Genomic DNA, 25,092 nt, shown 5'->3' with positions numbered 1-25,092 from the left:
ACAAAACCTAGCATTGCATTGAAAGTTTTAACCATGTCATATTTTATTCATTATACCTACTGCCTTCAGAATTGCCCTTGGTTGCCATTATTTCTACCATATCTAATTCTCCTGTGTCAACTTTTGCACACCTAAATTTTATCAAGGATTTTCTATCACTCTGGTCAATGACAAATTTTGTGTGCTATTTTGGCCTTTGTCGGTTTTCACTCTGATATTTCGACTAGTAATATGCATTACAAACTGGACAAAAACCCTATTTATTTACAAGTGTACACAGTTTTGTCAGCAGGAATGAAGCATCCAGCTTTATTTTCACCTCTTCCTTGCTACCTTCATCCCTATTTCCAATCCCTGAGAGGACAGTGCTCCTTCCGTGGTCCCACAAAATTTTTTTATTATGAATAAAATGCATATCACAGAATATTTTAATGGTATGATGCTACACCACAAAAGAATGAGGAACGTGTGACGGTAGGGCTTTTACTCCTCCATCTCTAGTGCTTAGCACAGGCCCTAGTAAACTGGAGGCTCAAAAAGACCTCAACATTTACACGCACAGACAAACTAGTTACCTTAAGATGCCAGGCAAGCAAGGTGCTACCAAACAACGGAAGATTGTCCCCAAAGTGCATTCTTGGATACACTTGGAAACTTGGACAAAGTTCGCTCTCCTCTCCCCATAAAATATGGCTGTGAGCTGAGAGAAATCACGACTGATCCTTATAACCCTGACTCGGTAAGGACACGCGGGTAGTTCTGGCTTCCGCCTCTTGCTCTGCCTTGCTCAGTGACAGCACAGTTCTAGCACCCGAGACCTGCTGCGCCACAGCAGACAAGGGACGCGTGCCCTCGGAGCTGTCAGCCGGGAGCGGAGCTTGCGGGTGAGCGGAGACGCGCAGTTACGGTCTCCGGCGGCAGCCGCCGGCGGGGCTGGGAGGGGGAGGGCCGGCCGAGAGAGGCAGGCCCGTGCGCAGCAAGCCGCGGCAGGCCCGGACAAAGCCCTCGCGGCCTTCACGCGTCGCCATGGCAGCGCGGGGTCTGTGCCCGACCGGATAGGCCGGCCCGGCGCGCGCGGGGCCTGCTGGGAGCGCACGTCCCCGCCGCCCCTCCGCCGGTTTGAACTTGGCGGGCCCGATGTGGGCGGCCGGGCGGTGGGGGGCTGATTCGCCACCTTCCGACGTTCGGTCCTCCGCCGACTGCCGGTCCAGGTCTCGGCCCTCCTCCGGCTCCTTCTCCGTCCTCATGGCGGGCGCCCGGGGGCAGGGGCTGGAGCCGGTGACGGTGTGCTCGCCGTCGCCGCCGCTGAGCTGCAGCAATTCCACCTTGTCGCTGTTGTCTCCCCTGGGCCACCAGAGCTTCCCGTTTGACTACGACGATGGCGACGGGGAGGATGAGGAAGACGTGGATGAAGGTGCTCATGACTCACAAGCTAAGGTGTCGAGCCTGAGAGGAGTGGAGTTACAGGGGTGCGCCAGGTAAACCCGAGGCCGCCGGCCCATGCAGCCCCTCTCAAGAGTCCTTAGACCCTTGTAAGTCCCTTCTTCTGGCGGCCCAGCCCCCACCGGGCCTCCCTCAGAGGCTCTGCAGGCACCTCCCTCCTGAGGTGCTGCTCCTTGTTGCACAGAAAGAGTTGTGGGCCAATGCTTACGCATGCCTGCAGATTTTCTATGATTCTTAATCCTTTTTCCTGAGAATATGATTGCTACAGCCTCACTCCCCAGAAAAACGTACGTAGTCTCAAAACACAAAATTTTGCTACCATTTTGGGAATTTTGTGAATATTCAAAAGATTGTGGACACCAGAACTCTTGTTCAAACCCTTAACACCAAAATTGTTTACTGCACCTTAGTAGTACCTGTAGTTGTTTTGAAAAAACCTGATTGCCAGTGAAGTAGGTTGTAGTAAGCAGTATGTATACATTTTGGGTCATAAATGAGGAGCTGAAGCCCAGCTTAGCAATGTCAACCTCAGCATCCACAGACAGGTTGGATCTGGTCTGCGCACTCAACAGTAGAATAGAAATCATTGAATCAGAGAATGTTAGAACCAAAGATATTAAAATCATCTGAGTTTTTTTATTTCTACAGTTACTCAGCAAACATCTAGCTTGTGCCATATACTAGTCTAGATACTGGGGACATAAACAAGGTAGACATAAACAAACTACTCTCATGAAATTAAAGCCTAAATTAAGCTACTCATTTTACAGATAACAGAACTGGCTCAGGATACAAATAAAAAGCCTGATTCGGAGGCATATACCTAGTTATTAGCAGAGCTGGGCTTAGTACCGAGGTATACAGATCACGTTCTCTCTTCCCTATGCTACATGGCTATTATTGGGTATATAGGAATAAGAACAAAGGGCTTATCCCTTCAGGAATAACTTTCTGAGACAGGCTTAGTAGTGTAGGCCCCTTCTGAATAGACTCATATGTTATCTTCAGAAAGCATTTACAAGTTTCTGATTGTCAAGCTGTGTAAGGCATAGTATGGGAGATCTTAGAAACAGACCAAAGAACCTATGCTTTATGTCTAAGCAGCAACATAGCCCCTTTAGTGTAAAGCATTCATACCCAGTGAGTGAGTGGAATATGGAACCATATGAAATGACTCACACAGTTACAGCAGTGAGTTTGAAAAGTAAAAGTACATTGATGGGAATGGAGATCAGTAAGAGTAACCAAGCAAGCCACTTGTTCAGACTGGTTGTAGCAACAGTAGGCCTCTGATCAACCTGATAGTAGAACTTGATGATAGAGTTTCAGGAGTCCATTTTCATGTGGGTCTTTGTAGGCATTCTTCAGTTGAGTTGGTCCCAAAGATTTTTTAAATAATTTTAAGGCTTTAGAAAGTACCTTTGAGTCTAATCAACAGCACTGAGCATTGTAGGTACAGTTTAGCCACCTGTGGAATGATGGCTATCAAAACCACAGCTCAGCTACTAAGACCTTGCATTAGCTTCCAAGAGCCAAAGCCCTCACCAAATAGAGCTCAGGAGAAGAGCCAGATATATTTTTTTTGTCTCACTTTAGCCAAAGCCAAAGTGAGCTGGTAGCATCTCAGGGCTAAGGCTGCCTTCCTTATCACAGCCTTATCACAGGTCATTCCCTATGAATCAGAGGGATGGGATGTGGCCTGGAAAGAATGCAGGAGTTGACAGGCCTTGTGTACGGCAAGTGTCAGATGCATATTAGGTGCTCAATAGATGTGTGTTAATGAATGTCTAATTCCCGCTCCTAGAGAACAGATAGATGCAGCAGTTGTCTTTAAATGCTTCAGAAAACCTAGCATTTCCTTTCAGGAAAGATAAATGATGACAAGTATTTTCCTGGAGTCTTCTATAATATGCCTTGGGCCTTCTGTTTATTCATCTCTATCCCAGTTTTTATATCACTCTATCCATTAGGAAAACCATGCCTTAATAAATATCTTAGTCAGAAAAAGCTGCTTATCAAGCCTCTTTTGATTATGGGTAAAGCTGTAGTATCCATGCTATACATTCTGTAGTGTATACGCTATTATTTGTTAAAAATGTTAAGGCAAGGAATTTAATATTTAAGATGTCATTTTTTAAAAGATTTTATTTATTAGAGAGAGCGCAAGCACGAGTCGGGGGGGGGGCAGAGAGAGTGAGAAAGAGACTCCCCGCTGAGCAGGGAGCCCAATGCGGGGCTTGATCCCAGGACCCCGAGATAATGACCTGAGCCAAAGGCAGACACTTAACCACCTGAGCCACCCAGGTACCCCTAAAATATCATTAAAAAAACCCCCAAAACTAAACATTTACCGTGCTCTTTCAGCAGACATTTCTTAGGAGATTACTATATTCTAGGCCCTAAGCTAGACTCTTGAAATAAAAAATGAGTTAAAACATGCTTTCTGTTTGTAAGGAATTCATAGCCTATGGCAGAGATGGACAAGTGACAGAAAGCCCCAGGTACTTAGTCCAGATTTTTTGCAGTTTTACCGTGAGGCAATAAAGATTAGTGCCTGAGTTGAATCTTAAAAGGAGAGTAGGAATTAGCCATACTCCTCCTTCTCCTACTAAATGACATGTGTCGAATGCTTACTGAGTGCCCAGATTCTGTCTGTGTGCTTTAGCGTAGATTGTCTTGTTCAGTAGTGCCTGTGAGGGAGCCTCTGCCCCCATTTCCATTTTATAGATGAGAACGGAGGCTTGAATAGGTTAAGAAATGTACTTAGCTAGGAGGAAGCAGGTAGAGATTCACCCCAAATGTTTTATTCCCAAATCTAAGCCCTCGCATGGCTACATGTGGAGATGGAGGCATTTCAGTTTTAGACAAAGCTGCAGAGCACAAGGGCATGGCACGTTCATCAGTCTGCTTAAGTTCAACAAAACCAAAATAGTCCAGATCAGCCATTGGTGTAAGAAGAGGCTGGGAAGATAGGCAGCAGCTAATTCACGGGTGTCAGGCTGTGGAGTTTGAATTTCATCTTGTGGGCAAAGGAGCCACAAAGGAATTTGAGGTAGGGAGTGACCTGATAGAAGGATGCCTTTGAAGGATGAATGTGGCAACAGTTGGGGAAAATGGTTTGAAACAGGGAGAAAGGCCAGTTATGTCCAGACAGTGGTTGTAAGGTTGAAGAGGAGAATGGCTTGAGAAAATGGAAAGAAGTAGAATAAACATGACTAGGTAATTATGTGGGTGTGGGTGGTCGGGGGACTAAATCTGGACGGGGCGCAGGAGGAGTCACAGGTCTGGGTTGCTGACATGGGTAGCTGAGTGGGTATTGGTACTCTTCACTGACATGGGATTATAAGAGGTGGAGTAAAATTTTTCTTGGTGGAGAGGGTAGTGGGTAGAGGGTAGAAGATTAGACTTCGTTGTCGCTGATGGATAGTTAAGTGGGGCCATCTATCAGATGGTTGGAAAGAAGTCTGGAGCTCAGGAGAAAGATCTAGCCTGGAATGACTGATCATCAGCACCTAGTGATAGTTGAGACCGTGGGAGCAGATAAAGTCTGGAGAAGGAAGGATATATATATAAGAAATAAACAACACATCAGCAGTTATCTCTTTCCCACCAGAGTACAGATTGCAAAAGGGCATGGATGAATGAAGAAAACAGCAGAAGAAAATGAGTAAGCTGATGCTATGAGGTAGAAAAGGTTGTGCAGAGTGGTGGGAGAGGCATTTGGTGGCCTGAAGCAGGAGTGTTAAAGAGACAAAGGACCTGAGTCTATAAACACGTAGTCTTTAGAGCTGCCTTGGGTCCTGAACAGCCTTTCTTTCCTTGGGTCTTAACGGTTCCTCTTTTGGTCAGTTTTATGAGGTATACAAGTATCTGGCTGAGGCCCAGTATTTCCCCAGCCCCCTTCTCTTGAGTTTAAGTGAGTAGTTACTTTTACATGTACCTAGATGAGACAGACTGACAGAGGTGCATACGAGAGATGCTGTAACCAAAATGGAGAGTTGTAGATATCCTGGCTGAAGAATTGGCAAAAGGGAGTCAACTGAAACATTAAAGAATACAAGAGCCATTTTTTTTTTTTTGTAACTTTATTTCAAGACAATTTCAAACTTACAGAAATGTTGAGAATTTCTGGGGTACCTGGCTGGCCCAGTCGGTAGAGCATGGAATTCTTAATCTTGGGGTTGTAAATTCAAGCCTCTTGTTGGATGTAGAGAATACTTAAAAATAAAATCTTAAAAAAAAAAAAAAAAGAATTTGTATTCACCTTTCACCCAGAATCCTTTATTGTTAACACATTTGCTTTATCATTCTCTCTGCATATATGCACATATTCTTTTTTTCCCCTGAACCAGTTAAGGGAGGAAAAGGGAAAAGTCTGCTCCAGGATATGATTAGGATCATGTGTTGTAATTAGTTGTCCAGATAAGAGATTTTTAAGAACAAAAAATTGTTGTCACTGAGGCAAATGGACTGGGTGTGAGTTATCCCAATGGGTTTTTAAATAGTGTGATTTTTAGAAGATGAAGGAATTCCAAGGCAGTTTGATAGATAAACTAATTCAAATAGTGAGCTTACTGTTCATGATTTTTCAAGTGTATATTTATATATAATTAATTCATATATATGCATTTATAAAAATCACAGCATTGTTAATCTATTACTAAATCCTGCTTTCGCTGTATAGTTAAGTGATTTTTTAATGTGAAGCCAAAGAGTTTTGAGTACAAATGCTATGTGTCCTCTCTTTTGGAATAGTGTGGTTGAATCAGAAGATAACCAAGAAGAACAGAAACAGGTGCGCCTACCAGAAAGCCGCCTGACACCATGGGAAGTGTGGTTTGTTGGCAAAGAAAAAGAAGAACGTGACCGTCTGCAACAGAAAGCTCTGGAGGTAAAACTAGACAGTATCTTTTTGCTTAATCTATGAGTTCACAAATTAGAGCTGCTGTCAAAATTAAAATGTTAATGTTATTATCCCTCAAAATAAAATTTTTCCATTTATTTGTATCAGTTTGCTGTATCCATTTTAGTAACTCTTATATTAAAAGTAATACATGTTCACTGCAAGAACATTTGGAAAATACAGCTGAGCATAATTAAGAACATTAAAATCTCTAATTTCACCACCTAAAGGTAATCATGGTTAATATTACTGCATATAGCATTCCAGATTTTTTTTTGTGTATGTTAAAAAAAATCTACAAATGTGTAAATGAAGATACATACAGTGGAGCTTCACTGTATATACATTTAATGAAAGTAAACGCAACTGCATTTACTTGGAAAAATTTTTAAGAAAGAGAAACCGAAATTGAAATAGAGACTGGAGTCTACCCTAACACTACTCAGAGCATGTGCACTAGAGTGGTGAGTGTGGGGAGGTGAGAATCTGCTGGGCTTTTAGGTTTTTCAGTTCTCTGTGCTGCCCTGCCTCACTTATGGACATCTCTGTGTTCGTGATTGTCTCTGAACTCTCTAAACTCAAAAAGTAGTGTGAGATACATTTTCACATGAATCCTTCATTTTTTAAACTCTTACTATTTGTTGTTGAGAAACTAGCAACGTAAGAGATTTGGATGATTTGGCATCCCCTAGTATCCAGACTCACTATCTGAATTCTCCCTATCTGATCACAGAAACCAAGTAGATTTGAATGGTGAGGGGTATGTCTTGTTTCTAAAGAAACAGGATCAAACTTTTTTGTACCCTTTTTTCTACCTGTTACACTGTTAATGTATTTCTGTATCATTAAATATTTTTACAACATCATTTCTAAATGTCTGGTCAAGATTATTAAGATATATTTTAAATGTATTAGATATAGGGTGCCTGAGTGGCTTGGCCGGTTAAGCGTCCGACTCTTGATTTTGGCTCGGGTCATGATCTCATGGTCGTGAGATTGAGCCCCATATCTTGCTGTGTTCTGGGAGTAGAGTCTGCTTGAGGCTCTCTCGCTCTCTGTCTGCCCCTCCCCCCATGCGCACATGTGCATGCGTGCTCTCTTACTCTCAAATAAATAAATAAAATCTTTTAAAAAATCTATTAGATATATACTAGAATATAGTTAGTTGGTTCACTATTGTCATATATTTAAGTTTAATCTGTTAGTACTATGTTGCCATAAAAATCCTTGGATCTAAAGCATTGCCCTCCATGATCTTCCTTGGAATAGATTTTCCGTATCAGTTTTGAAACTGGTTATTTCTGCAATGGATTTCAAACCAAATAGGCAGTCACATATTCAGGAGGCTTGGCATGATTCAAATGACTGTAGAAACCAGTGCATTCTGCTATTTCCCTATTGCATATTTATATTCTAAAAAATAAATTTATTCCTTTAAAAGTGCACAGTAGTACTTGTTTCCTCTTAGAAGGGTAGAGGACTTGAGAAGCACCTTAAGATTTATTGCCAGGAGGGCTTGTTTAAACTTTTTTGCTTTAATTTCCTATCTTTACAATAAGAATAAAAATAATACCTATGTCACAGGATTTTTGTGAGGTTTAATTGAGACAAAATATGGTGACTGGTGGTGTTTTATTAGTGTTGTTACTGATATCATTGCTATTCATAGCCTTCTTAAAGGTTTTTCATTTATTTTCAGAATTAGTGTGTATTATTGAGACCCCAGACCCTTAACCTCAAGTTTTAACATTACTAATTCCATTATTTAGTGCAGTAGCTTTCAAAATATTTTGTTCATGGTGAGAAATCTACTTTGCTTTGTGCCACACACAAATCCATACATATACGTATCTGAAATGATACCTTAATTTTGGACAAAACCTGGTATGCTATTCTCTTTCCTTTTTTTTGTTTTGTTTTTAAAGGCCAGTCATAACCTACTAAATTGGTTTTAGACTCACAGTTTCAAAAACACTGATCTACTGAGCCATTGGTAAAGTGGAGTTCAGTTTATGGTATTTAGCTTTATCTCTAACCTCACTAGAATTCTCTCGTTACATTAAGGAAGGGAGGACCACTTCAAGTCGTTTTTAGAGTCACTGTAAAATAAAAGAAGTTAATTGAATTACAAAAAATTCATAAGGTATTCTGGGCTTTGGAGTCATATAGAGCAAGGCTGAAATTTTAGCCTTGCCATTCTGTGGCCTTGGGAAAGTTACCCAACTTCTCTGAACCCTCAGTCTCTTTATAAACCAGATGTTAGAGAGGCCATCCTAGAGTGGTAAAAGCAGAAATTCTTGAGCTGTACTTCCTGGTTTTAAAACTTGGATCTTAGACATATACTTAACCTCACTGTGCCTCAATTTCTTTATCAATGAAAGGGGGAGAATAATATTCACCTTATAGTGTTGTTAATGAGGGCTAAGTGAACATAAGGATACAGTGTAGTATATAGGAAACATTCAGTGAAAATTTGTTGTTACGGTAATAATAACTACTGAAGATATGTTTTGATAACAGATTAAAATAATGAATATGAAGTCCCTACCACAATGATTGAGCGTGTAGCAGAGTATAATTAGTTGAAAGATTAAAATCTCTTCACGTATTTAGTAGTTTGAGATTTCTTATGGCTACCTCATAACTTAACTCTAAAGCAATTAAAATATTTTAGTGTAAATCTTAGCGTATCAGTCATGCCAGGGATATCATAACATATAGGCTGACTACTCACTTTAAAAGTTTATTTTGTGCTGTTGTGGTATTCACATTTTTTTCATGTCTTTTTCTTGTTTTATTTTCTAAGTCATGCTTTTTTTATTCTTCTGTCCTAATTTACTGCATTCTTTAATTTGTTTACAAATCATATCATTAAAAGCATAGATTATTAACCATAAGGAACAATTCATCTCATTCCTATTGAGGGCCAGAAATGCCAACATTTCATTTCATGGCAGAGCTGTAACTGGGTCCTGGTTCTTTCAACTTCCAATGTAATAAATGTTTTTTCCATAATATCAAGATGTATTGTAGAAATAAAAGGGTCAGATTTAGTATTTAATTTTGAACTTACCCCAGTGGTCTTATTTTCTTCCTTGAAAACTTAAAAGAAAATTTGAAGGATTATTGGGTCATTAAAAAGATCATTTCTTCTCATAAATTTTATTTCAGCAACATGCATTTAGACAGATGTTTGTTTCAGACATCTCTGTAAGATTGAGTTAAAAATTTATTTAAAAAGGGGCACCTGGGTGGCTCAGTCATTAAGCATCTGCCTTCGGCTCAGGGTGTGATCCCAGAGTCCTGGGATCAAGCCCCGCATTGGGCTCCCTGCTCCGCTGGGAGCCTGCTTCTTCCTCTCCCATACCCCTGCTTGTGTTCCCTCTTTCACTGGCTGTCTCTCTGTCAAATAAATAAATAAAATCTTTTAAAAAAATTATTTAAAAAAATTAAAAAAAATTCTAAAATATTATTTTAATCCATCAAAATTACCTGCTTACAAAATTTTTTACATTTGTAACTAATGTTGAGTGATAAATATAGTAAATGTTGAACACTAGTATTATGAAAAACTAGCATATTGGTTTTGTAGATCATATATATTTTATATTTAAATTTCTATTTAAAAAAATTCTCTAGCAGACTGCCATAAATTCTCTATAAGCTTTGGTTAATTCTGATTTTTAACATCTGCTTTAACATTTTAATACAATCTGTTCTAAATTATAAAAAATGATATAGTTTGTGGTTTTTCTTTTCTTCCCCTTCCTGCTTATGGCCATTTCATTGATCAGCCCTTAACAAAGAAATAGGGCAGGGTTTAGAGTTGGTGAAACTCAAAACTGTCACTTTTCCCGATTGTTACCCTCAGTGGTAAAAAGTTCTTTGAAAGTCAGCAAAAGCTATTGAAATAAAAATGTATGTTTAGGGTCCTCCTTGGATTTTGGTTTTCCATAATCAAGTGTTCAGTGTGTGGGAAATTAGCTATAATCCTGTTGAAACTCAGTGGTCTCCCAGAAGAGGTCCTAGGGGCCTTGTGGGAGAGGACATTGGCTGTGTCTGGAAGAGGCATGCCCTGGTGGTAAACAGGTGGAGGCATTCAGGCTGGGAATTCCGAGAGAGGCTGCCTTATGTGTGTGTTTGGGGGTGGGGTTTGTGTCTCAGAAAGGATGTGTATTCTGGCGTAGCAAATTACTTGAACAGACATTCTGAGAGCAGAGCACAGTTTGGGTCAGTTTTGCATTTTCTAGGTACTTTTGACCCTTCATCTTTAATTCTTACATCAACTAAAATTTGTGAACACAAAGTCTGCCCTTTTTCCCCCTGATTTTTGAATTTAAGTATGTGAAGAATCTTAAAAGGGTACATAAATATAATCAATCATATTATTAGTTGTATGTTTAAATAATTACTTTCCTTGAAAATAAAATAAGACTGTTTCGGAAAGTGTTGGATATATGGTTGTCAGATCTCTATCTAGCCGGTCATACACACATACTCCTTCTCAGACCTTCTTCCCCCTCAAACTCCTACACCGTGGCAACCTCCTAGTCAGCTCCCTCAGAGATGTTTTCCTCCCTTCAAATGCAGCCTGCAGCCTTTAAGGGTTCAGAATCATCGCCTTTCCTTGTATTCCGCTTCATAGTGTTTAGTTTACTCTGCTCGTCTCGAAAGACCTTTTCCTATCTAGTTCGTACTACACTCTTAATTTTCTAGTTGTCCCGCCCCTCCCCCGCCAAGTAAAGCCATCTCCTCACTGTCTCTGGTACTCATTTCTGACTGCCCTAGTCCGCACTGTTTGTTTCTTTTCTTTTCCTTTTCTTTTCTTTTCTTTTTTTTTTCTTTTCTTTTCTTTTCTTTTCTTTTCTTTTCTTTTCTTTTTTTCTTTTCTTTTTTCTTTTTCTTTTTCTTTTTCTTTCTTTCTCTCTCTCTCTCTTTTCTTTCTTCCTTTCTTTCTTTCTTATTTATTTATTTATTTATTTATTTATTTATTGGACAGAGAGAGACACAGCGAGAGAGGAACGCCAGCAGGGGGAGTGGGAGAGGGAGAAGCAGGCTTCCTGCTGAGCAGGGAACCTGCTGCGGGGCTCGATCCCAGGACCCTGGGATCATGACCTGAACTGAAGGCAGACGCTTAACAACTGAGCCACCCAGGCACCCCAGTCCACACTGTTTCTCATCTCATCTTCCCTTCCCTTCCCACCGTTAAACACAACTCCTCACAATGTAGTGCTTTAATTCTTTTGTGTATATAGAATCACATTAGATTGGAGACATCTGGAATTTCATCTGTATCTACTTCTTGCTACTTTCCAGTAGACACTGCATCAAAAAGCATTAAGTGAATAATCAAGGCATAGCCTCTGCAAAGGTTATGAAGAATCCCTTTAAAAACCAGATGGATATTTTACTTTTTGAGGGAGTGAGGGGTGTATAGTGTTTAAAAGTTGGAAGACTTTCTGAATGAGTGAGGGCAGCTGTTTTCTGTGCAGCAGAATTTTAGTATGAGAGGTCATGGAAGACAGGTATCCTGCCACCAGTTGTTCTAAAGTCCAAAAAATACGTTCTTGGCGTCAAGTTTTATCTTCATTTCATTTAATACACTGGAATTATCTGAGAGTTGAAAAATTGGCCTTCCCACTAGCACCCATGCTCATGTAGGGAGGTCTTTGGGAAAGGGAGGGATGGGGAGGAGGAGTGAGGTCCAAGGAAAGATATATAAAAGTATCTGATTATTAGTATCTAAGGAGAGAGAAGAAAAATAACCAGTAATTATGGCAGTAGAGTCCTAGGAGTCTAGTTTGAACAGCATTCTCAACTAATGCAGTAATTTAACTGATGAGTGACAGAGTGGTGGCATTCAGCTCTAAGTTTTATTTGGCCATACCTTCTACATTCTTTCTCCTGAGGAAATGCCCAAACGTGTAGATTCGAGTGACAGCAAGGCAGTTAAATAATCTGGGATATGAATGTGGTTTTGTTTTACACTCCAGCAGCTATAAAATCAGTGAAGAAAAATCTGAATTCTTTTTTTTTCTTTAAGAAAATTGAATCTTTACTTTACATTTCTTCTTTGGTTAACTGTGAATCAGAATTTTAATTTAGAGATTATTTAACTCCAATTCTTTATCTGCATTAAGAATCTAGAAGCTTTTTATAACTAAAAAAAGTTGCAATTCTCTTGAGCTTCTGCCAATAGCATACAGTGATGCCAAAATTTATGTGTGGGAAAGTTGATTTCAATGAGGGTAATTTAGCTGAAGTTTAGTCTAAGAAACTAGTGTTTTGCTGCCAAGCAATTATTTGCATTTCTAAAAAATGACTTATAGTTTTTACCAATGCTTTCTTTTCATCATAGACTGGTTACTTAAGTAAGTTATTGTCACTAATGGTGTATTTTTATAAAGGAAATTATATTCTTGTTTAATTTGGTTAATGTCAGCCTTGTTTTTAATATGTGATTTGAGTACTTTTATTAAATGCTGCCTTTGTTTGAATAAAAATCCATAGGAATTAAATCAACAGCTAGAAAAAAGAAAAGAAATGGAAGAACGTGAAAAAAGAAAGGTAATTGCCGAAGAAAAGCACAAGGAATGGGTTCAGAAAAAGAATGAACAGGTAAGGAGAAAAAATATCTGCACCCACATACTGACAGCTCTTTTGCAAAGTCTCCTTTTCATTACCCTCATAACCTAGGTTTTTGTTATTTTCTCTCAGATTCGTTCTTTGACCTGATTTCCTCCCCCTGCCTTCATGGACATATACCAAGTCTCTGTCTTCTACCCTTTGTTCTCTGATTCTCTTCCTTTTCCCTCATGTGGCCTCCTTGTGTCTTGCAGCAGGTAGGCATGGAGTCTGTATCTTGGCCTGACTCCCTGGATTCTTAGACTTCCATCTCTTAGGTTGGCAGGCACCTCTGAACCTGCAAATCTACAACAACCCATTTTTGCCCATTCTCCTTTGATTTCTGTTATTAGTACTACTATCATCTCAGTTACCTAGGCATAGTCAAAGTTATTCTGTTGTTTGTGACCTCCCCTCACGCCACCTTTCCTTTATCATCACCACTCTCCTGTTTGCAATCTTTTCCTGTCTGGTCTCATTAACACCTTTTAACTTATTTACTGTTTATTTCCCCATACTGGATATCAGATCCATAAGACCAGAGACACTTGTCTGTTTTATTCAGTTCTGCAGCAGCTAGATCAGTGCCTGACACATAACAGATGCCTGAAAATATTTGTTGAGTCAATGAATTCATCCTCTGTGGCTTTGCCAGACTGATCCTGCTAAAAAAGTTGAATGTCATTCCGCAATTCAAAATATATTTTTTATGATTTCCTACTGTCCTCCGAATAACGTTTTAACAATTCTAGCCTGGCTGGTTAAAGATCTGCTACTCTCTGCTCTCTGAGCCATGTCTTCTTCCACCTGTGGTTCTCTTCATCTTACGCTGTGGCTTCTTACTAGCATTCTTTGGGGAGTACACATAGGATAATCATGGTCCATCTTCTTCAAGTATTAATTTTACTGGAAATTTTTGGGAGGAAAAATGTTATTTTCATGTTAAAGCAAGCGTAGATATTTAATGGGGATAGAATGTAAGTTTTATATTATTTTTAAGATACACAATAGATTTCAGAGAAATCTCAGGCAATGGACTGTGCTCCCCACTCCCCAAGGATATGTATTCATGAGAAATTTTGAGAACACTTCCATTCTGTTTCTCACTTCCTTATTTTTTTATATTATACTTCATCAGCATGGAATCTCATCATATCCTTCACCCTACCTTTCCCTTTATTATCCAACTCAAAGTATTTCCTACATGAATCATTCACTGATCACATGCTAGAAATAGAATGTGACAGCTCTTTTGCAAAGTCTTTCCTTCTCTGAATCCTGGTTCAATTTATATCACTTTGTATTTTGTATATATTTTGTTGCTATTTTGGATTTTGCGTATGTCTTTACTTCCTTGTAATTTTAAGACCTTTAAGAGTAGGAATTATTTTTTACATTACTTTTTATCCATTATAAGATCTAGCATGATGCTTTATAATACAGTAAGCATTTGTTATTGGAATGAATGAATAAATCCATTATCTATCAGTTTTAATACATTCTTTTATTAGATCACAAATTAGAAATTTTGAAAATACCTATCTTTTTATCTGTTTGGTTTCTATTGTAATTTTCACCCTATTTAGAATAGTATTGCTTTTATTATTTGATCCAATTTTATGAGTTTAGTCAGATGTTTAGATTGTAAGACAGAGTTTTAAATTTTTAATTCTAATTGTCCTTAATTATTATTGAATCTAATGCTCAGTGGCATTAATAAGAGTACCTGGTCAATAATTTCAGTAAGTTGAAGATGACATAGCTTCTGTCATCTAGGTATTCTAAGAAGGAAATTGGCTGGACATGTGTTTGTTATAACCATAATGTATTTATTCTTTATTTCAGAAGTAAATCATTATTAAGTTTGCTTCATTCCATAATACAATAAGAAAGTTCTGTGTGAATCAGTGCCCAAATCAGAATAAATCTGTGTGACTGTTTGCAAGGTCTGTGTGATATTTTGTGCAGTTTATAGCTATAAAACAAAACAGTTTTACATGTACAGAATAGTATGCTCTCTCCTCTAAAAGCTTCTCTTATCTTCTGACTCCATTAAGCTCATTTTACCATGCCAAACATAGTTGTTATTTGTCTAAGACTGTAAGATACTGCTGAGAGATGATATAGTCTCTATTTTAATTAATGTCAGTAGATCTGATCCAGTTATTTGAGAAAAAGAAATTTTTTTTTCTTTTGGATGGAAATGGTTTGTCCTGACATAAATCACCAGTTATTGAAAGCAAGATTCCATAAGTATGAGAATGGTTCAAAAATAAGCTCTGAGAAATTAAATTTATTTATTCTGCAGAACTCTTGTTCAAGTTAAGGAATAATTGATTACTCTATTTTTTTTTTCTTTCAGACCTATCAGATTTCCTCTTTCAGTCTCAGTTAGATTTACCTCTCTTTGTAAAGACTGCTCTCCTGGTTCTTCTCTTCCCGTCTGGCATCTCTGTTTACATTTCATGGTGTGTGGTCCTTGCTGCCTCTAGCTTCATTCACATTTTAGCTATATCTGTGGCATAATTTTCTCTAAGTCATTTTCGCTGTGTTCTATCAAAAAATCAGACAAAAAGAATTTATGTGTCCATTAGCAAAGTTGGTTTCTTCTAATATGACACTAAATTGTTAAGTCCTTTTCAAATAAAATGGCTTATCTCATCTGGTACTCTTACATTTGTGTGGCCATACTAATTCACTTTTTAGATTTTTTTTTTTTTTACAGTGTGTTATCACATATGTTGTGAAAGGGTCTTATTTACCTTCATTGTTTTCAAAAATATTTAAAAATAAAATTACTTTTAATGCTTAAAACATGGAACTGATTTTTCAATGTAAAACATTAATTCAGATCGATAAAGCATATAACACTGTTATCGAATGCATGATTCATGCATTCAACACTTCTACTGTTCTAGATACTACTGAAGGAACCAAAAGAGAAGTTCAGAAACTTTAAGTAGCCAGTTATTTTGTTAGTTTCCTTTTGTTGCAAGAAACAAAGGTTCTCTCAGGGCCCCATCTTAAAAAAGGGAAGATTTATTGTGCTCTGTGCGGTATAGAACTGGAGTGCCAGAAAACCTGAAGCCACTTAGTCGCTGGCTGCTCTGTCTTAGTACATCCCTCTGAGTGCCTGCTCTGTTCTCCGTGTGCTAACCAAAGGCATTCCATTCTCTGTTCTCTAGTTTAAATTCTACAGAAAGTCTTTTTGATGTTTTAAAAGAAACTTCATTGAGCTATAATTTACATACAGTAAAATAAACCTATCTTAATTTGGATGAGGTTTGACAAACTTATGTACCTGTATAATAAACAGCACCACAGTCAAGATATACACTGTTTCCACCATTCCAAAAAGTTCCCTGTGCTCCTTGGGATTCAACCCCTGTTCCCCACCCCCAACTAGCCCCAGCTCCAAGAGAACCATTAATCTGCTTTCTGTCTCTGTAGATTAGATTTACCTTTACTAGAATTTCATATAAATGGAATCGTAGAATATATATTCTTTTGCGTTGGGCCTCTTTTGTTTTTAAAATTTCCTGGTATTAAGATTGTACCTTTTTATTGTCGAGTAGTATTCTATTCTGTACAGTACCACAAATTGTATATCCATTGACCAGTTGGTGGAAAAATGGGTTGTTTTCAGTTTTAGGGTATTATTACAAATAAAATTTTCTGACCACTTATGTACAAGCCATGCTGTGGACATTTGTTTTCATTTCTTGGGTAAATGCTTAGGAACTGAATTGCCAGGTTGTATGGTAAGTATGTGTTTAAAAGAAACTGCCGAACTTTTTTTTTTTTTTAAAGATTGTATTTATTTATTTGACAGAGAGAGAGAAGGCCAGCAAGAGAGGGAACACAAACAGGGGGAGTGGGAGAGGAAGAAGCAGGCTCCCAGCAGAGGAGCCTGATGCGGAGCTCGATGCCAGGACCCTGGGATCACACTCTGAGCCGAAGGCAGCCAAAGGCAGATGCTTAACGACTGAGCCACCCAGGCACCCCTGCTAAACTTTTTTTTAATGTGCTTGTATCATTTTACATTTTCACTACTATTGTATGAAAGTTCCAGTTGCACCACATCCTAACCAAACTTGATATTGTCAGTCTTTTTCAGTTTAAGTCATTCTAGTGACTATGTGGTGGTATGTCATTATTGTTTTAATTTTCTTTTCCCTGAGATCTAATGATATTTAGCAGCTTTTCATAAGCTTGTATTAATCTACTAGGGCTGCCATAACACAATACCATAGACTGGGTGGCTTAAATAACAGAAATTTATTTTCTTACGGTTCTGGAGGCCGGAAGTCTAAAATGCAGGTTATCAGTGAAAGTTTCTCCTGAGGCCTCTCTCCTTGGCTTACAAGATGGATACCTTCTCTCTATACCCTAACATGCCCTTCTCACTGCATGAATATCCCTGATGTCTCTTCTTCCTCTTATAAGGACACCAGTCTTCTGGGAGTAGGCCCTACCCTTATGACTTTAATCACCTTCATGACCTCTTTGAAGGTCCTATCTCCCAGTATAGTCACTTTGAGGGTTAAGGCTTCAACGTAAGAATTTTGGGGGACATGATTCAGTCTATAACACTATCAACCATTTCTACATCTCATTTCTTGTGTTTGTTTTGTGCTTAAATTTTTACCCATTTTGTGCAAGAATTGTATGCCTCATTCATAAGCTGTACAAGTTCTTTATATATTCCTTTAAGTCCTCTCACATGTATGTATTGCAAGTATTTCTTCCCATTTTATTTTCCTTAATGGTATTTTTTTTTAAAGAGAAGTTTTAAATTTTGATAAAGTTCCATATTTTAATTTTTTTTTCTGTAGCTTGTGGGTTTTGTGTCCTATTTAAGAAACATTTGCCTACACCAAGTGTATAAAAATATTCTCCATTGTTTTCTTTGGGAAGTTGTAGAACTTTAGTTTTTACCTATACGTGTATTTTGAGTTAATTTTAATATGTGGTATGAGTTAAGGGTCAAGGTTCATTTTTTTTGCATGTGGATGTCCAGTTGTTCTAACACTATTTGTTGAAAAGGTAATCTTTTCCCTATTTAATTGCCTTGGCACTTTTGTTTAAAATCAATAGACTTGGGGGGCGCCTGGATGGCACAGCGGTTAAGCGTCTGCCTTCGGCTCAGGGCGTGATGCCGGCATTATGGGATCGAGCCCCACATCAGGCTCCTCCGCTATGAGCCTGCTTCTTCCTCTCCCACTGCCCCTGCTTGTGTTCCCTCTCCCGCTGGCTGTCTCTAACTCTGTCGAATAAATAAACAAAATCTTAAAAAAAAAAAAAAACCAATAGACTTGGGGCGCCTGATGGCTCAGTCTTTAAGCATCTGCCTTCGGCTCAGGGCGTGATCCCAAGGTCCAGGGATCGAGCCCCGCATCGGGCTTCCTGCTGTGTTGGGATCCTGCTTCTTACTCTCCCACTCCCCCTGCTTGTGTTCCATCTCTCGCTGGCTGTCGATCTCTCAAATAAATAAATAAAATCTTTAAAAAAAAAGAATAAATAAATAAAATCAATGGATCGTATAAGTATGGGTCTGTTTCTGGACTCTTTTCTCTCCCTTTGGTCTAGTTCTGTGCCAGTACCACACTAGCCTGTTACTATAGCTTTATAATTATTGAATTTATTCTTCTAATCAGGTAGTGTAACTCCTCCAACTTTTTTCTTTTTCAAAATTATTTTTAGTTACTCTCTGTCTTTCCATATGCAATTTAAAATCAGCTTATGAATTTCTCTGATCATGTTTGCTTTAATAATGCCTGACACTATTATGACTTCATTAAAGATATAGATCATTTTGGAGAAAATTTCCATCTTAGTAATATCAAATTTTAAATCTATAAACATGATTTTTTTTCTATTTATTTAGGTCATCTTTAATTTCTCTCAATAATGTTTTTTAGTTTTCAAGGTACAGTGGTATTATACATCTTTTGTTAAATGTATTCCTAAGAATTTCATGTTTTTGATGATGAGAACAGTTATCTTGCCTTATTCCTGTTAGTGTATAATGACTTCCATGCCTGGCTTTGATATCAGAATAATACTGGGCTCTTAAAATGAGTTTGGATGTTTTCCCTTTTTCTCTGTTTTCTGAAATACTTTGTGTAGTAATTGATATTTTTTCTTCCTTAAATGTGTGATGGAATCTGGCAGTGAAGCTATTACAGGCTGGAGTTTTCTTCGTGGAAAAGTCTTAAATTCTGAATTATTTTTATAAGTAGAGAGTTATTCAGATACTTTATTTTCTTTTTTCATCAGTTTGGAAAATGATACATTTTAAGGAATTTTGACATTTCATTTAAATTGAATTAATTGACATAAAATTATTTTTAACATTCATTTTGGTGTCTGTATGATCTGTGATCTGCCACTTACCATCTGTGTGACTTTAGGCAAATGACTTAACTTCTTCGTGCTAATTTCCTCATTTGTAAATTGAGATTATAATCATGCCTACCTCATATTGTGGTTGTAAGAATTGACATAATACATATGTATAAAGTATATACAAAAGGAACAGGAAGAGTCCTCACTCAATAAGTGTTAGCTGTTATAATTGAAGACAGTGTAGGGACTAGATGACTCCTTGTTGATGAGGTTGTGGAGGAGTCTCATGAGTCAGACAGTGAGTGAGATATGCTACAAGATCCTTTTTAATCTTGTAGCTTTTCTGACATTATGAAGTAGTTAAAGTCCAGTATTGTTTCAATGGAAATTGGGTTCTCAACAAGAAAGTATTCCTTTTTGCAGCTGTTGGCTGCCCAGCAAGAGAGAAGTACACATAGCATCTTGGGGAATGACTTGGGCTTGATTTTTTTTTTAAAGATTTATTTATTTTTGAGAGTGGCAGAGAGGGGCAGAGAGAGAGGGAGAAAAGCAGCAAAGCCGCACGCGGGGCTTGATCTCACGACCCTGAGATCATGACCTAAGCTGAAACTAAGAGTCAGTCGCTCAACTGAGCCACCCATGCACTCCGGGCTTTGAATTTTAAGACCTATCATTCCTGCATAGCACCTGACTATACTGTATGTAACCGATGTTTGTCACTTGAGTGTTAATTGAATTGCTTATATTAAAGTATTCTACAAGATGCTATAAGAATTATGTAGCTAGAGATTTGTCTGTATGTGCCCTTATAACAGTATTTAGTAGTCCAAAATGTTATTTTTTTTATCCTCTGTAGCTCACAGATGGCAAAGATTTTATCTAAGTATTTGTATAGGCAAACTGTCAGGAAATGTACATATATGGCTCCTATTTTAGAGTGAAGGTAAACATCTACTAAAAAACACAAGATTCAGAACAGTCTAACAGGTTGTAATTTCTGTTCACTAATCAACAAATCTTTATTGAGCACCTACTGTTTACTTAGTACTGTCACAGGTTCTGAGTATACTTTGTTGGGCAAGGTCTTTGTTACTGTCATGAAACTTATAGCAAAGCTGGTAGACTAAAATCAACCAGGGGATTGTACTTATGTTGTATATTTTCATAAGCTACATTTTGTCAACCACTACGTTACCACTTCTTTTAAGAAATAACTGAAGTTTAGAAAATTACTGCATACAACACTCCTTGCTTGTATGAGCATAATTACAGATATTCCAATTAAAATTCCTTCATTTTTATTTAAGAAAAGAAAAGAAAGGGAACAAAAATTTAATAAGGAAATGGAGGAAAAAGCAGCAAAGGAACTGGAGAAAGAACATTTGCAAGAAAAGGCAAAAGAAAAATACCAAGAATGGTTAAAGAAGAAAAATGCTGAAGAATGTGAGAAGAAGAAGAAAGAAAAGGTATTTTTATTAAAGTGACCAGTTGGAATATATGGCTTTGGTGTTCAGATGTGCCAACTATACTGTATAAAAAGTTTCTAATAGAAAATTGGCACCACCTTAGCATAAAATAAATACGTGAAGCTGTCCCTGCTTACTTATCCTATGTGGAAGTTTCAGAAAGGAATATGCATATGTGATTTTCTTAGGTTGAGAAATATTTATAAGCCTATTGATATATTTTCAGTCAGGTTCAAACTTTTTTCATTGTTTATGCTTTTAAATATTTTTTGATGCACTTTTATGAAAGTCTTATTACATTATAAATTACTATTCTATCTTAAAACAGCGAATTGCTTTTTTTCTTCTTGGGTTTGATGTCTTGTTTAGAGGCAGCCACCTTTAGATTACATCCCTGATCATGTTAAATTTTGTTATCAAATTATAGAAATGTGATTTAGTATTTATGATTAGTAAGCCATTGGGGTGGGAAGCTATTGGGGAAAAGAGTCAGTGGAATTTGAATAGAATTTTTAGTTACAGAACATCACTAGAGATTCTTTGGTCTTGTCATTTTAAGGAAAAAGAAAAACAACGGCAAGCTGAATTACAGGAAAAAAAGGAAATAGCAGAGAAAAAGTTTAAGGAATGGTTGGAAAATGCAAAAAATAAACCTCGTCCAGCTGCAAAAAGCTATGGTTATGCCAATGGAAAACTTACAGGTTGGTTTTTATGTTATGTGGCTTACATAAATATGGCTTGCAGGAGCAAATATTATACATTATGTTTCCTTTTGACCGAAATAGAAATGTGTAAAAATCATTTTTCTTTCAAATTACTATTTTCTGGAGGATTATAACACACTATGTTCCTATAGAGATACTACAAATTTTTTGTCATTCTCTTATAAATCAGATATATTTTAAAGGCAGTAGTTGGAAAACTGCAAAGTAATGATTTCTATCATTAAGAAACATGTAGAACTTTCTTATGTTTTTGGTTTTTGAAGCCTTAATGAGGCTGTATTTAAGAGGTCATTTTTCCTCCCCTTCTTCTAACCGTCTCTGAGGCAGAGCTTCCGATGTCTTTGGCACATTCCTTCTGCAGGGCGGAATACTAGGCAGCACATGAACCTGACACAAAGCCGGTTGGCCTTCAGGCTTGCTCTGATTGTAAATGGCAGTGCATGTTTTTCTTTGTACTTCATGTTGGAAGCTCATACCTTGCTGACAGCTGCCTTCACTTGTTTAAGTGATTTATTATTAAAAATACTCCCATTTTGTTCTGTTCACACAATAGAACATATTCCAGACTTTGTTTTGACCATCTTGGTGAAGTGTGTGTTGACATATCTATGCAGCCAAAGTGGGTTGCCAGTGTCTGAACGACACATTCCTGCTGTCAGGGTTTAGGCCTCTCCTACGTGTCACAAAAGTCATCCATTACAGCTACTAGGTGCTAGGCATGGTCTGCTCCTTTCTTTCTCTTTTTCTGTTTGAAAAAAAAAAAGAGGAATAAGCAGTGATTAACCAAACAATTGATAACTAAAGTTAAAACTTTAGGTGGGAATATACATATTGACTAGAAGTTGTTTGCTATAATAATGGGTTATTTTATTAAAATTTTTTCATTTTTGATGAGTTTTGTTCTAATAAACATTTGTCTGCAAATGCTGTACTGCTCTTAATCAAAATTACAGTGATATTATGAAATCTGATTAATTGGATAATAATTTAGAATTTCAGTGATTCTGAACAAGAGTTTTGGTTCACTTTAGCTGTAATGCAATATACCTTTTTTTTCTCTGAAGTTCAATGTCTGGCTAGGGAAAACTAGTACACAATCAGTGGTTTCCTAGATTGAGTTAAGAACATGAAGATTTTGATCAGTTCAAGGGTTCTAAAAGTAATTTCTTAGTAAAATTTTTATATGAGTTTTTATTTATGTAGGTTTTGACAGCACTCTTTGGACTTTTAGAATTATTGTTTATATTTTAATTTTTACTGCAATACTCACTGTATTTGAAAAATGTTACTTGTTTGAAAGTATATTAGAGTTCAGATTTAAATGGATTAAATTGGCTTGTCAGTGATATTTTTGCCCTTTTGATACTGTAACATTTTTCTAGGAATTTTACAATAAGTAGTTTCTTTGATCTCAAGAAGTTTTTTCTTGTTTTGTTTTGTTCTGACTTTTTAATAATTTTAGATTTTTACAGTGGAAATTCTTATCCAGAACCAGCCTTTTATAATCCAATTCCATGGAAACCCATTCATATGCCTCCTTCCAAAGAAGCTAAGGACCTATCAGGAAAGAAGACTAAAAGGCCTGTGATAAGTCAGCCACACAGGTCCTCATCCTCTCTCGTGGTTCAGAAAGCCAGAAGCAATCTTTGCCTTGGAACTCTGTGCAGAATACAAAGATAGTGGGTGTGCGAAATTGCATGCTTTTACCTGGAGCTGTTTAATTTTAAAAGTAGAATCGTTTTTTATTCCTCAGCCAACAGCTCAACATTCGATGTGATTATTGACACTTTCACATTTTTGCATTTGTATATGTTGTCCTTATGGCTAATTGAAGAAGATGCTTTATACATTTTCATTTTCATAAGTGCTTCAAGGTTGATCTTGGCATATTGTTTCACAGGATAAGTGACTGAATATCTAACAATTGTGTTTATATTTAGCTTGTATTAAAACTACATTGTAATACCAATAAAACCAATAATTTGTGTTGTGTTCTTTCATACTTCGTGTTTATTTGTGTTTATGAACATGGTAAGATTAAACTGTAATTGTTCAAACAATCATTTCTATACTGCATGCTCAAGAAAACTCTTAGAATTTAAATGGGTTAGACTCCTACAGTAATCAAAAACAGTCTTTGTTGATAACTTTTGGCGTATTTTTCCTTTGTAAATATTTTTAAATGACTAACTAGAGGCATGTTTTGTAACAAAGAAATGAGAGTTGAGTTTTTGAAAGGGAAATCTTAAAACATTGTTATATGCTCTGGATCTTAGATTGATAGATAGCAATCTTGAGACACTAATAATATTTTGCCACATTTTGTATTAATATACATTAATTATAATTAGGTGGTCAGTTTTGAAATTAATATTATCTACATTATTTGTTAATGTTAAAGGTTAAGTGGTATTTTATTGAAGCTGAAATCTTATTAGTAGATACATATTAAGGAAAGTAGTTCAAAGGATTACTAAAATAGCACTCAGCACTTTTTACTAAATTGTAAAAGTCTGTATCTTTTTTTAGGAACCATCAAGAAATGAAGATTTGTTGTGGCAATATAAAGTTCAGTAAGTTCATTTACAAGTGATACCTATTTAAAGCATATTTCATGTTTCTGCGAGGTTAGTCATCTGTCAAGTTTCTGGTGATGAATGTACAGTGGTGTTGACCAAAACAAAGAAACAGCAGTAGCTTCTTTGAAGGGTATTCATGTCATCAGAGATCTAGGAAAATTCACTTCTAACCAGAGAACAGTTTGGGGGAGGAGTCAGTAGGGTTCATTGGGTCAGAATATTGGTGAGTTTTAGAGGCCTGACCATCCTTCTCAGAGCCTCTTAGACACAGTAATATTTTCAGGTGATCATTCCCTTGAACAAATTCACCTGTGTAGGGAGAATGTACAATTAGCCAGAGTAGCATTAAACTTGTGTGTTAAAGCATACCAAGCCCTGAATTTCTGGGGGTTGTATTTAAGAAACCTTCAATTTCACACATAGATTAAGTCATTTAAGGCAACTTTTAACTATAACCCTAATTCTAATAAGACTTTTTGATTAATCAGTAATTAATTAGTTTGACCAATATTATAATAGTCCCCCCTTATCCAATTTAGAAACTTATCATGGGGTTACAAAATAATAAGTGGAAATACCTAAAAATGCAAGTTTGTTTCTTTTTTGTATGATAATTCTGATAAGATTTACCAATATTCTTTTTCTTTAGTGATAATCGATTTACATAGTAACTGACTTCGGTTAACATACTGGTCTTGACTGAGGATATACCAACAGTAAGTTAACTTGTCAGTACTTCTCAGTGCTCATCTACCCCTATGCTAAAAGTAAAAAGTGAATACTGTTTTTGTTTTCTTCAGATTGATTAATTAATACTTACTGAATACGTACTATGGGCTAGTTAGTATTCTGGATGCTGGAGGTTCATCTGTGAATAAGACGGCCCCCTTCACCCTCATGGGATCTTATGTGACAGTGATAGGAAACATATTAAACATGTAAACAAACAGCATTTTATTTGGCTCTGGATGCTATAAAGAAAATAAGACAGAATATTGGGATAA

At 37.2% G+C, this 25,092-nt stretch overlaps 1 protein-coding gene across 2 annotated transcripts in view; it reads left to right on the top strand.

Moving 5' to 3' along the window:
* Positions 1 to 1,067: 1,067 nt before the first annotated feature.
* The window catches only part of CCDC34 (coiled-coil domain containing 34), a 37,300-nt gene continuing 13,275 nt past the window's right edge, over positions 1,068 to 25,092 (top strand). Inside the window, exons 1-7 of one of the 2 annotated variants that reach the window (XR_008961030.1) lie at positions 1,068 to 1,478; positions 6,199 to 6,334; positions 12,857 to 12,964; positions 20,626 to 20,784; positions 21,344 to 21,485; positions 24,039 to 24,082; positions 24,738 to 24,804. Coding sequence is in view for 1 of the 2 variants with exons in the window: in XM_026512207.4 (XP_026367992.1) it covers positions 1,138 to 1,478; positions 6,199 to 6,334; positions 12,857 to 12,964; positions 20,626 to 20,784; positions 21,344 to 21,485; positions 22,972 to 23,189 (1,104 nt within the window). In the remaining variant the exon portion in view is untranslated. Of the gene's footprint in view, positions 1,479 to 6,198; positions 6,335 to 12,856; positions 12,965 to 20,625; positions 20,785 to 21,343; positions 21,486 to 22,971; positions 23,510 to 24,038; positions 24,083 to 24,737; positions 24,805 to 25,092 lie in introns of those variants that run through there. The other variant, XM_026512207.4, reaches the window with a different exon arrangement.

The sequence above is a fragment of the Ursus arctos genome, unplaced genomic scaffold (assembly GCF_023065955.2).
Source record: "Ursus arctos isolate Adak ecotype North America unplaced genomic scaffold, UrsArc2.0 scaffold_23, whole genome shotgun sequence".
Lineage (NCBI taxonomy): Eukaryota > Metazoa > Chordata > Mammalia > Carnivora > Ursidae > Ursus > Ursus arctos.
This window is presented reverse-complemented; position numbering and strand designations above follow the sequence as displayed.